General features: G+C 42.6%; 2 protein-coding genes across 5 annotated transcripts in view; both read right to left on the bottom strand.

Annotated features, from left to right (window-relative positions):
* The window catches only part of LOC110325091 (PHD finger protein 11A-like), an 18,495-nt gene extending 6,579 nt beyond the window's left edge, over positions 1–11,916 (bottom strand). The window contains exons 1-4 of the mRNA XM_029541339.1: positions 11,830–11,916; positions 5,596–5,717; positions 3,401–3,508; positions 1,654–1,762 (exon numbers count right to left, since the gene is read on the bottom strand). Coding sequence (XP_029397199.1) covers positions 1,654–1,762; positions 3,401–3,508; positions 5,596–5,717; positions 11,830–11,860 — 370 coding nt within the window. The 5' untranslated portion in view covers positions 11,861–11,916. The remainder of the gene's footprint in view (positions 1–1,653; positions 1,763–3,400; positions 3,509–5,595; positions 5,718–11,829) is intronic.
* Positions 11,626–13,633, bottom strand: part of Setdb2 (SET domain bifurcated histone lysine methyltransferase 2) — a 48,666-nt gene continuing 46,658 nt past the window's right edge. For 2 of the 4 annotated variants that reach the window (XM_021203252.2, XM_021203251.2), the window contains one exon: positions 12,855–13,267. In XM_021203252.2, the coding sequence (XP_021058911.1) occupies positions 13,150–13,267 (118 nt within the window). In that variant the 3' untranslated portion in view covers positions 12,855–13,149. Of the gene's footprint in view, positions 11,997–12,854; positions 13,268–13,633 lie in introns of those variants that run through there. The other 2 variants (XM_029541605.1, XM_029541603.1) reach the window with 2 other exon arrangements.

Here is a 13,633-nt window from a genome sequence, read left to right on the forward strand (position 1 = left end):
TAAAAAGAATTGTGTTCAAGTCCATGTCAAATTGTCAACCCACATCCAGTGTGGGTGAGGGTGGCCATTGTCTTTGTGGCCTCTGAGCAGTAGAAAGAGGACTTCAGTCTCTGAAGGTGTGAAGCTGGCTGACTATTTTGAGCAGTCCTAGTTCCTATGCTGTGATGAGGGGCATCTAAGGAACTATGGACTAAGATTTGAAGCTTCAGTCTGACCACCCACAATCTTGTTGATCTTCACAGTTCACACAGACACACGTGCAGCACCGTGGAGAATGACTTTTCAGATCAGCATGTGCCCTCACTAGAACTTGGACTTGGCGAGCGTCTTGAGAGACAGAGAAGGCAGCATAGCAGCCTAGAGAACAGGAGTGAGGAGCTGCAGGGCACTTCTCTGCCCGGGCTTGTCTTTGCCTTGGCCCTTTGAGACCTCGGGTCCTCCAGTTACCCCCGTGCCCTTCCCAGCAGCACCCAGGTTAGTCACCTCCTCTGGACCTGGGACCTCTGAGCACCTTTCATTTGGTCTCAACTGCATTCCCAGAGGGACTTGGATTTGTGCCTTCACTTCTCCTGTACATTGATTTTAGGCTTTTACTACCATGCTTGCCTGTGAGTTTTTGTAATGCAAAAGGAAGTAGAGAGAATATTAGGATAGACTCCCTCACCTGTGTCCTCCCCATGCCCAGTGTCAGTAATTTTCAAGTCAGGATGAAGCCCCTTCCTGCTTCTGCCCCTCCCATGAGCCAGTGTTCAGAGTAGCCAGTGTGCACCTATGCCCCATCCCCAGCTTGGTGAGAAATTTTCAACTTCATTATCTTTGAGTATCCCTCAGCATCTTGTGAAGTGTCTCAGTTACTCTATCCACCTAAATTCTTAAAATAAAATTTAAACTGCAGAGAAGCCCACTTGTTCCTTGCTGAAACAATTGTTATCTCTATAATTTCAAGGCCAGCCTAGTCAACATGGTGAGATAAAAATAAAACCTATATTCAGCAGGAACTTCAGTCCCTTTCATTTGTTCATGTGTGTAAAAATGGCTGTCAGTAAAGTGAGTTCTTTGTGAACATAAATGATGAATGTGAAGTTCTTCTATAGATTTCTCAGTAATTAAAATTTAAAAATTACTGTTCAAAACTGAAAGAACTTTTACAAACAGTGACAAGCTGGGGGCTGGCGAGATGACTCTGTAGGTAAAGGTGCTTGCCATCTGACAGCTCTCACAACCTCAGACTCATGTCTGGTCCAACACCGGAAGCCAAGAGCTCATTCCCACATGGTATGAGGATAGACCCGTGACCTATGGATGTGTGAGTGAAGGAAGGTGTCTTCCCGTTGCAGAGAAGAACAGACCTGGACTGGCTCCTGTCTCTTGTAGGACATGCATGATTCCATTAGGAATGAGGCTCTCCCAGGAAGAAGAGAGGACAGAGAAGATTTAGAAAGAACTTGAGTAGTTCTTTTCCTGTCATGTGCAGAAATATGAAATGGAGTTCCTGGTGGTTTCCCATAACCCTGTTCTCAGGTGAAACTAATTTGCATGAATAAGAAGTATGAGAAGTATGTCACAGGCTAGCCATTCCTTACACCCCACCCCCACCCCTCCACCATAGAGGTTGAAAGCTATTTGATTACTTGTAAGTCCTTGTAACTCCACCTTGTAGAACTGCATGGTCCTCCTTGGCACAGAGTAAGTGATAATTCTTGGCACAAGATGTTTCACCACACCTTATAATGGCTCCTTTGTTATTACAAAATGAGCATATCTATAGAAGAATAGATCATAATGAGTTAAGTACTTGTTTCATTACTAAAATGTAAGGATGTCATTACATTAAGTCAGCAGGCCAGTGTTTTTGTCCTGGCTATCTCTGGCATATCCCAGCCTCCATAACCACACTAAATAGGAATTAGACTTGGCAACCCATGAGAACTTTCAGCAAAACTGCAGCTGAGTAACCATCAAAGGTCCAGCAGAGACAGTTGTATCATGGTGTACATAAATGGAAAAACAGAGAGATTTCTTTTTTTATTTTATTTTATTTTTTGGTTTTTCGAGACAGGGTTTCTCTGTATAGTTCTGGCTGTCCTAGAACTCACTTGGTAGACAAGGCTGACCTTGAACTCAGAAATCCACCTGCTTCTGCCTCCCAAATGCTGGGATTAAAGGTGTGTGCCACCACGCCCAGCAAGAGATTTCTTAAAAGTAAAACTAGCAGGCTTCTTTATCCCTAGGAAAGGTGTTGGTTTGGGGGACTTTGAGTCTCAGGTCAGAGCAGCTCCTGCTGTGACACTAAAGATTATCATCTCAGCTGACACTTTCTATGACTTCCTCTTAGACATTTTTCCCTGGGATAGTGGTACCAGCTCTATAGAGTTGCTACTGAGAATAATATGAAATGAATGAAACCCGTTTCCAGTGTATAGAAACTAGAAACTGAAGACACAACTGAACAACATAGTATTTTTCTTGATCCCTTGATTTAATTTCCCTATTTTTATATGAAGGCATACATACTGATGCTTAGACATTTTGTGGCTCCAGTCATTAACACTTTACTGTGCTTGTGGTCAGCCTTGAAACACTCAAACTTGCCAACCTGTTTACTAATCTGCAAATGGCCTTTTACAAGGAAGCCCAGAGACCCAGTGGACCTCAGAGATACAGCCTTACCCATCCTTCTTTCCTGGAGAGCCCCCTTATACCCTCAGCACCAAGGCAGATGCTGACAGTGATAACCACCCAGAACTGGTGCAGAAAGACATGCAGTCACCCTTGACATTCAGAAGGCATCTTACTCCATGTCAAGGATAAAGCCTTTTGCTCTGACTGCCTGCAGCTTTGTGGCACCAAGAGGACCAGCTAGCTGCTCTGGGGCAGGAGAGCAGAAGAAAAGCCTAGATGGTGCTGTAGAGCTGCTGAAATGGGTGTTTGCTCTGCTGGAATGACTAGTAAGGACTTGTTCCAGCCTGTCTGACCAGCTTGTTTTCACGCAGACAGAAGCATCTCAAGCCTGCTCTGCTGATGTGTGGGACAGTTGGCTGTAAGCAGACAGTGTCAGCTAAGGGAGTGCCTCACAGTCCACCTTCCAGCTCTGCATGTTTCTCAAACCCTGTTACACCATAGACTGTTTTTAGATGAAGGATTCAGTTTTTTAATTTTTATTTCTGTGTATGTGTGTCTGAGAGACCAAGCATGTTAGTGAATGTGTCTGTGAAAGCCAGTAGGGGTGTTTGATGCCCTGGAGCTGGAGTTACAAGCAATTATGAGTGCTATTTCAGTGCTGAAAGGGCAGTAAGAAATCCTAACTGAGAAACATCTGTCCAAGCCCCCCAAACAGACTATCCTTTGAATGTAGACCCCAAGACTCATCATTTATAATAAAAAAGCCATGTCAACTTACCGTTGTGCCTCCTCTCCAGATCCTTTCCAGTACTGATTTCACGTCAAAATCTCTAGCTATTTTACATGGATTATGGGCCTCACATTCCACCAATTCTGATGAATACAGCTGAAGGTTGCAAAACAAAACCAAAAACAAAAGAAAACAAAAACCAAAAAATTGCAGTCGGTGTGAAGTAGCCCTGACCCACACAAGTCAGCAATGGTTCTGAAAAGGGCTGCAGAGGAGTGCAGAGTGGACGATGGCTCGGAGCACTGGGCACCGTGCAGCAGATGAACAGACACGAGCCTTGGACTCCGGTGAGAAACCTCCGTCTGCAGATACAGTTGTACTGGGTAACAGATCTCTATTGACTCTGGAGCCAGGCAGACAGTGGCTCCTACAGCACTGTTCTTTGCCTAGGAATGCAGAGCAGGCTCTGGCAATGGCTGAAGCCACGCAGTCAGAGAAGCCAAAGCATGGGACAGAGGCCATTCCTGATGGCTTTCCCGGTCTCCTTCTTCTTTCTTTTTTTCATTTCTTTTCTTTTTTTTGGTTTTTTGAGACAGGGTTTCTCTGTGTAGCCCTGGTTGTCCTGGAACTCACTTTGTAGACCAGGCTGGCCTTGAATTCAGAAATCCTCCTGCCTCTGCCTCCCAAGTGCTGGGATTAAAGGCGTGCGCCACCACTGCTCGGCTCCAGGTCTCCTTCTTAGACTTCAAGAACTGTGCCTACCTTCACAACCATATGGCAGACCTTCACTCGTGAGTTGTTGAGATAGGGTCTCACTGTAGCCTAGCTGGGCTGGAACTCTCAGAGTCCACCTGTCTCTGCCGCTGAGTGCTGGGACTAAAGCCATACATTAATACACCTAGCTTTTATGATAATTTTATAGATAGGATCTAGCTAAACATCCCATGTTACCTGGACCTTGGCCTCTTCCTTAGCTTATAAGCAGTGGAAATGCTCCAAACTGCCTTGTGTGTTTTAGCAGCCACACGTCTCTTCCCTCTTCAGCATCAGAGGATGGGGCTCTGTGGATAAGCATGTGTACTGCAAGCATGCTTGTGTGTCTGTGTGTTCTTTGTGTGTGTTCTATGCATCTATACAATTTTGTTTATTTGTTCTCTCTGTGTGTTGCCCATTTACATGAAGAGGACGGACTACTTTGGCTGTCTTTCTCTACTGCTCTTTACCTTTTTTTCTAAGATTTTTTTAAATGAAAATGGCTATTTTGCCATCATGTATGTTTGTGTATCACATGTGGGCCGGTTTCTGCGGAGGTCAGAAGGTATTGCATCCAAGGAAATGGAGGTACAAATGCTTGTGAACTAACCCCTGTGTGCTGTCAAATGTACCTGGGACTTCTGCAAGAGCAGCATAACCACAGAGCCATCTTTCCAGCCCCTCTCTACCTTACTTTATGGACCTGGAAATCTCACAAATTCAACTGAACAGGCTGGCCTGCAAGCTCATAGAATCTTGTCTATTCCTCCCTCCAGTGGGCTTGCAGGCACACAGTGTCTTGTCCAGCTCTTTGCATGAGTCCTGGGGATGGATGTCAGGACACTTATGGATACTATGTCTTCGGCACACTACTAACTGAGCTACCAGCTCTCTAGCTCCAGATAGCTGAAGTTACTGTGAGTCACATAAACAGTCTGCCTGCTTTCATTTGAAGATTAATGCTGCATAGAAACTCAAAAAAAAAAAAAAAAAAAAAACATAAAAACATGGGGAAAATTATATTACTTAAACAGGCAAAGGATTGTAGAAGAATTAGAAATCAAATATTAATGTTAATACTTGCATGTGGAAGACTGGGTTTAGCTCTCTCTTTCCCCCCATGGTCTGGAGTTAGGGCTTCTCTATGTTTCTGCTATCCTGTTCCAGCTGCAACCTTAGTGTATTAATATGTTGTATTTTATTGGTATTAAATTTGCTTCCTGAAAACTGCTGATAGAGAAAGACGGGTCAATAAGGTGGCTTGTCAAGAAAAATCACTTGCTGCCAAGCCAGAGGACCTAGGCTAGCCTTGGAGGCCAGATGAAGGCACCACATACCCTGGGACTGGGGTTATGGGTGGATGTGAGCCACCCTCTGTGTTCTGGGAATGGAACCCGGATCCTGTGGAAGAACAACCAGTGCTCTTAAACTACTGAGCCATCTCTCTAGCCCTACACAAGTAATTTTAAGGTTATTTACCAGTAACTTACCAAACAGTTTTCATGAGCAGCTATATTCAGTGATGGTGCAAAGTATATCACACTCCAATCATGGCCTTCAGGGCAGAGGGCACATGTTCTTTTTCCCATCTTTTCTGCAAGCTGACAGAAACCTATAAATAACAACCAGGTTAAAACAGGAAAACATTTTATGGCCTTGGTAGCTCCTCCATTCTTAAAGAAATGGGCAGGACCCTCTTCTTGTGATAGAGTCTCAATTCCTAGAACAGCAACAAATCAGCAATCTAAGTGCAAAAAAATAGCATCTCTTGTGTGGTACAGCCTCTGATTAGGGTTCTAGACCAGTGCTGTCAACAGAAATAGAGCAAGCCCACAAAGGTGGGCTCTGGCATCACTGAAAACATTCTAAAGGCCTTACAAAAATGCATGCAATACACAAAGAAATCTCAGATGATGTCTGAGAGCTGGACTTATCTCAATGGAGAAAACTAGGAATATAGAGCAAAGGTTGATTCCATGTCTATTTAGCAAAGACAGTAGAGGTTTACCTCTGGAGCCTATAAGCTTCCTTACCAATCACCTCAAGGACCATTGTGAGAGGGGATGGGAAGATTCTTTTTTTTTTTTTTCTTTTCTTGGGATGGGAAGATTCTAAGATCCGCAGAAACAGTGTCTTCTAGATATGATCAAAATGCTGTGATCATAAATTCAAAGCCGCTGTAGAAGCCTGCAAAAGGCCTGCATAGGACCAAGCTAGTTCAGATTCACGCTGGCATGGTGGTGGGTAATGGGCAGCACTCACCAGCATCCAGCCCTAGCTTAGAAGGTCTGTCAGTTGATGGTTTGTGGGGGAAGGAGTGTTGGTTTTCCTTTTTGGTGTGTTCTCCATTAGGTCTACCATGAATCAGTGGTTGAACACACACACAGGCGCGCGCGCGCGCGCACACACACACACACACACACACACACACACACGTGTTTAGCACAATCTGGATACCAGTCTAGATTGAGAAAAGAACAAAGGAAATTTTGAGAAACACAAGGTAAATGCCTGTCAGCAGGGGCGGAGCAAGGTGAAGACCCCAATAGCTGCAGATTACCCACTCTCTGGACCAGAGGCTAGATACATAACAATAGCAATTCTACACAACTTCCCCCAGGACGTTTTAAACTTAATGTAATTTCAACAGAAATCCCAAGGTTAAGGAATGTATAAAAGCCATTATTAGAAAGACTATATTGGCATAGATAGTGAGGAAGCTTTAAAGAAAACAAGAGAGAGCCTCTTACCTGCTTGATTTAAAAACATAAAAAACGTGTTCATAGACTCAATTGGACAGATTGTTAGATGAACAAGTCAAAGAACAGACAGTACAGGCAAAAGTGAGTCATACCCCATGTTTCTAATTCAATGGATGACAGTATTGTTTTTCTTTACTAGCAGCAATGTCTCGGCCCATTTTTTTCTATCAAATTATTAGTTTCTTATTGATTTGTAAGAGCTTATCACATCTTAGACGATTATCACTTTGTTAGTGCAACAAAGTTTGGTAAGAGAAGTACACTTGGCACCCTCCTCTGGTCTCTGCATATATACCAGTAACCACCCCCCATACATGTAAAAACACCATACACATACATAATAAATATTTTAAGTTTACCTGCTTTGTGTGATATTAAAACCACTTCACAGCTTCTACTCTTACATAACAGCGATATATTTAGAAACCAGTGAACTCTTGTTTTTATAATATTAATATGGAATTTATTTTAAAGGACAAGATGGCTATATCCTTCATTTTAATGATTAGATATGGTTATTTTTGGGTCTGTAGCTTTTATTTTGCTCCACTGACTTCCCATTAATATTATACTTACATCTTTAATTAAAAAAAATTACTGAGTTCGAGGCCAGCCTGGTCTACAGAGTGAGTTCCAGGACAGCCAGGGCTACACAGAAAAACCAATATATATGCAGGCAAGATAATAATACACAAAATAAACATCAAGAATATACTAGTTGCAGGATGGTTATAGGCTGAAGTAAGCCACTAGTCAACTGCAAATTTGGCTGCAGGCATCTCTACCAAGTGGGTGCAGTAACGGATTCCTGGGTTGTTTCAGGGATAGAAGGATGCTTTTCCTGAAAATAGTGACTTCCCCTGAGCAGTGATCACTATCACTGTTGCTTGAAAGGGCTGAAAAGGTTTGGCATTAGTGCCTTCCTATTGTGTCTGTATTTCCTGCTTTAACCTTTGGGCCAGGTTTCTACTGGAGAGACAAGAGGGGATGGCAGGTAATTATAGGTATTACAGCTAATCAACACCAGCTTTCCTGCTGGCCTCTGTGCTTTATTTTTCTTTCCTAACCCAGAGAGGGCTTCCTGTGCATTCTTGAGTGCAGAGCTCCCAGAAAAGCAAAGACCAAAGAGGATGGAACCAGACAACCAAGAGGGTTCAGCTTCCTGAGGTCCCTAGTGCCTACAGCTTTCTCAGATGCTGTAAGCCCATCTCAGCCCTCAGCAGTGCTCTGCAGTCTCCCTGGGGTGAAGTGGGGAGTGAGCTTCCTGCAAACCAAAACCCTAGTACTCACCAGTGAGGACAGGGTCAGGGGACAGTGGTGTCTCTTGGGTCATGACTCGGCACCTGCACTCCTCACAATGCAATTGGAGAGTTTTGAGTTTCGTTTCTCTAAACCTGGGTAGTGATAGCAAGCAGCATCCTGGGAGGAAGTACAAGATGGGTATGGTTTCCTGGCCCATTTTCAATTCTGAACTCTAAAAAGTGGTCTAGTTTGACTCCTCTGCAGATGTGAAGAAAACCCAGGCCCAAAATAATGGAGGGGAGGACATGGATTCTAGGACTAACAGGCTGCAGTCATCACCCAGAGAACATGGAAGANAGCAGGAGCAGGGAGGGTTCTGGCTGCTCCCCTTGGCCCTCTAAACCTGCTGTGCAGTACAGCCCACAACCACCTGCCTGTGCTGCTGCTGCACAGGGTGGCCTGTGCCTTCCTCCACCAACGAGCAGTCGGGAAAATGCCACACAGGCCACTCTGATGGAGGCAAATATGGAGAAGGGTCCTCTTCCCAGCTGTGTGACGTTGACAACCACAATAGCCATCAACCAGCTGGAGAAAGCCCACCCCAGCCACCCCCCTCCTGTGCCTGTGCCTAACTTAAGGAACAATCGGTCTGTCCTGAATAGTGTAGCACGCTGTTTGGCCTATGTGGGAGTATCTTTAAAGGACACAGAGTTAATAGGTCCTAGACCCAGGTGCCAGTAAGGACTTCTTATTTAGCACCCGTGGACTACAAAGCACCACAGAAATGTACATCTTTCAGTCCCAGTGACAAAGGGAAATATCCATATAGGACTAACATACAGGGAGTAGAATTTTAAANGTTCATTCTTTAGGGGGAAATCAAAGATATAGTCTCGAGGGAAGGCACGCTAAGAGAGCAATAGGCAGCCTGTTTCTGGCAGAAGAAAAACAACTGAACAGGGTACCATGGACAGCCTGGGCAAAATGAAAGGGCCTAGCACAGGATGGCAAAGGCCTTGGGTAGGTCCTGGAGAAGGTCTTCCGCATACTATCAGGAAGAGTAAGGCCTGTGCTTCTGAGGAAAGTCTCTAACTTCNAAGATAAAGACCAGGCAAGTGTGGGTGGAACAGACATGTGGGAGGACAGAGGCCTTAAGGAAAATATCACATTAATGCATGTGTGTGTATGTATGTATATACACATACTCATTAAAGTAGTATATTAAGCTTTTACTGCATGTTATTTTGTGTGCATTTTAGATACATGACAGTTAGTCACTTCAGGTTAAAGCAATTCTCTTCTATCATGTGGGCCCTAGGAACTGAAGTCAGGCTGTTGTGCTTGGCAGCATGTGTCTTTATCTGCTGAGCCATCTCTTTGGTCCATAACTAGTATCTTCAAAGACAAACAACTATTAAGGCCATAGAGCAAAACAGAATTCTTTAAAGGATTCTTCCTGGGTATGGTGGCACACACCTTTAACCCTAGAACCTATGAGACAGAATCAGGCCAGTTTCTATGAGTGATGCCAGCCTGTCTCAAACAAACAAACAAACAAACAAACAAACAAACAAACAAACAAGTGAATACTCAAAGAAAAGAATACTCTTAGAAACAAAGTAACAGGGGCTGAAGAGATGGACCAGTGGCAGATCACTAGCTGTAAAAGGACACAGGATAAAAGTTCGCCACTCAGGCTGGTGAGATGGCTCAGTCGGTAAGAGCACCCGACTGCTCTTCCGAAGGTCTGGAGTTCAAATCCCAGCAACCACATGGTGGCTCATAACCATCCGTAACAAGATCTGACCTCCTCTTCTGGAGTATCTGAAGATAGCTACAGTGTGTACTTACATATAATAAATAAATAAATTAAAAAAAAAAAAAGTTTGCCACTCTCAGGACTGCATGAAGTCAGGGGTGGGATGTACACCAGCAATTTCAGGACTCAGGGGACAGAGACAGGGGCACGCTTCGGCTTGCTCGCCATCCAATCTAGAGGAAATGACAAGCCAGATTCCCTGCAGACTTTCTCAAGGGGACAAGATGGAGATGGATAAAGTATAATACCCAATGTCTATACCCATTCATATACACTAAAAGAAAAAATATCAGAAAACTACAATGTAATTCATGAAGCCAGGTGCAGATTCACCATCATGCAACAAACAGAAGATGGAAGACACATGGAATGTGAAAGTAGAGAATCCAAATCTGGACTTGCTTTTGGAGAAGTGCTTTCAGTTATTGCCTTAATGCAACATGGATATACTATTCACAACTCAGTGTTACTTCCCAATGTGTTTGTCTAATATACAGAGTACTTGGTCTTAAGGCCCGCTCAACAAGGACATCATGCTTGGTCCTGGAAACCTAGCCAAGTACTCAGGGATAGTGAAGTCATGAATCATGGAGAACTGACAACTGCTACCTCACTAATCCAGCATGATCCCTAACTACATTGTAAATGTGTGTCCTTAGACCCATAGATGAGGATAGCTCTCACCCTTCATCAAGGAAACTTCTCTTTGCAAAACCAAATGGAGATCCTTATAGCAAACCACAATCAATATGCTGCAGAGCCCAGCCCCAACTAAAGCTTCATATAATACAACTCCTATGCCTGAAGATCATTGTGGAAGATGTAGAAAGACTATTAAAAGCCAGACAAACAGGAAGTCTACTGTGAGATTGTGTCTCCTGGAATTGACAGAAAAGCTGCAGCCATGAAGCCTCACCAACATGGCTGTGTAAACACAGGGTGAACAAGGGACACCAAGGGACACGCTAACATGGGAAGGGAAAAGCCCAGAAGGCCTCGACCCCCCCCCCAAAGAACTGCAGATAACCAAGGAGTGCTGAAAGCAGAAGAAATAAGTCTTCCCCAGGGAAGAACACATCAATTGGTCATCCAATGGCAACCTTGAAAACTTGTACATATAAGTATCATTATACAAACTCAGTAGGATACATAGAATATACATAGTCTCAGTAAGGCAGTACATGGGAGGTGGTATTGTAGAGAGAAAAGGGGGAATGTGATATAATTTTATTATAATGTATAAAACAGAAAGTTACAATTTAAGAAAATCAGAAAGTTATCTCATGGACTGTTACATAAGAGGGCATCAGCTAGAATCCAGGGAAGATTGAACTGAAGCAGTATCTACTGGACATCATGGCTTCTCTATAGTCATGAGCAGTGGTGGCCCAGAAAGATCAAACTGGTCAACCTTCTAGCAATAGGAAGTAGATCTCATGAGCCCCAACCCTGAGGAGATACTGACAGTTGACTTTTGTGGGAAGAAGAATAAAGTTTCTTTAAGGGTGTGGTACCTGATCCCCTCATGTTCAGGAATAAAAGAGCAGCATAAATAGGAGTTGGTGGGTTATTAAAAAAAGAAAATAAAAAAGAAAACATGAACATGGTGCACGAATATAGGAAAATAATATCAAAATACATTGTTTGAAATTCTCTAAGAAAATAAAAATATTACATTAAGAAACCAGAAAGCCATTTTTAATTGTAAGATTTTGATAAATAATTCCAAAGAGAAGAGAAACCCTCAAACTGTTTTAAGAAGATTTTCTTACATTGAAAGACAAAGATTTCAGACTGAAAACTCACCAGGCGCCCAATAGAAGAGGAGAACTAGATGTTTTCTAGAGACTGTGCAGCAGGACAAGGCTAAGGCAAATGTGGAGTGCTTACGAGGTCCATACCTTGCCAAATGGCTTTTTCACTCACAGCCATTGCCAAAACACCCAAAGAAAGACATTAACATCCTGAAGTAAATAGCAATAAAGTCGAAAACAGGCATTTTCAAGCATATAGTCTCAAAACATTTAGTTCTTAGTTTTTTGTCTTCCAAAGTTCTTGTTTCATTCACCTGTGGAGGAAAACAAACAAACAAACAAACAACAACAAGAATAACAACCAGGGAAAAGGAAGTGTAGGCTACAAATGGAGAGTGCTAGCCGTGGATGGACACCAGGTAGTGCAGATCAGGATTTCTGGCGAGCTTGCTCCAAGGATGACCTTGAAAGGACACCAGAAACAGGACACTTCACAAAGGCCTTTCCCCTTGGAGACAACACAGTCCATCCTAAAAGCCAAGTCTCCTTGCTTCATTTTAGTGACTTCCCTGAGTCCTTGCATCACTACTGTGAATATCTTGCCATACCTATCTGCAGCTCAAACTGTTGCGGCTCCTTTGAATACAGTGCCTTTCAGGTCGCATGAGACAATTCTGACTAGCTTCAAGATTGTCTTTACTCCTAGCTCTCCTCTGTGTACAAAACATTAGCTTTCTTCCTTGCTCTTTTCTTCCTTCCTTCCTCCCTCCCTCCCTCCCTCCCTCCCTACCTACCTCCCTTGTGCACTCAGGCACTACAGGGACACTGGAAAGTTTCTTGTTCACAGTGTGTTCAGAATGGCCCCTGCTGGGGTGGCTAATGAGACAATGAAGTAATAAACTACTCGGGAGGGTGAAGATGTTGCTTTGTGGTAGAGTGAGTACCTACGTGCAGGAGGCCATGGGTTTACTTCCCAATAAAGAATACTTTCATTTACTGTGTATAAAGTAGCTCCTACAGTGTCTAGACTCCGGCCCACCATTTGTAGTTCGCAATAGTCAATGACTTGTCAGGAATTTAACATCAGGTTTGTAGGTTAAAAATATAAAAGTTGGCCCTTTAGAGCATAAATTGTAAATAATAATCATGAAAACAATTTAGAAATGTACAAATTCTAGTATAATTTTATATTAATATATAAAATACAAAAGTTACAAATTATACAATGGTATGTACATAAAATATATTATTTACATTCTACTCATGTAAAGTTAAATAACTGTAATAACACTGTGATCCTTAATGAATGTGAGTCCCTTATTTTGTTTCTAACCTAAGATACAAAATTAGACATAAAACATCAATACCCTGAACAAAGGAAACAGAAGTATTAACCATAATATCATTGACTACTGATACAGTTCCACATTGGACAGCTCATTTCATGAATGGATATCAGATATAAAGTTAAATTATTTTTTTCCGACACTTATTAAACCCACATTGGCAGAGGATTTCCTTTTCAGGCATGGTCCCAGCTTCATAACCATAATCCCATGTTAGTTCTGTTCTTGCTTTCACATACCTACAAAGTAGAAATAAAAAAGAATCGTAAATCATGCTTAATTATTCCACAACAATTAACCTTGAATATTACAATTTTCATATTAACAAAATCAGACATCCTAAAGTCATTCCATTTTCTCTCCACACTATCCACCATTCAAAATAATCTTCATTAAAAGTAGTCATTTAATTTTTATTTCAAGTCTCCCCAAATCCTATGTAAGAAGGACTATCCATGAGGACCAGAGTTTTGCAAACATGAAGACTGTGGCACACAAGCAAATGGGATAATTCTGACTTTAAAGAAGATACAGGGCATGAGCTAATTTCTTATGTAGGACAGCTTTCTTTTTCTTCTGTTTTCTCTTTCTCTTTCTCTTTCTCT

This window comes from Mus pahari, chromosome 8 (assembly GCF_900095145.1).
Source record: "Mus pahari chromosome 8, PAHARI_EIJ_v1.1, whole genome shotgun sequence".
Lineage (NCBI taxonomy): Eukaryota > Metazoa > Chordata > Mammalia > Rodentia > Muridae > Mus > Mus pahari.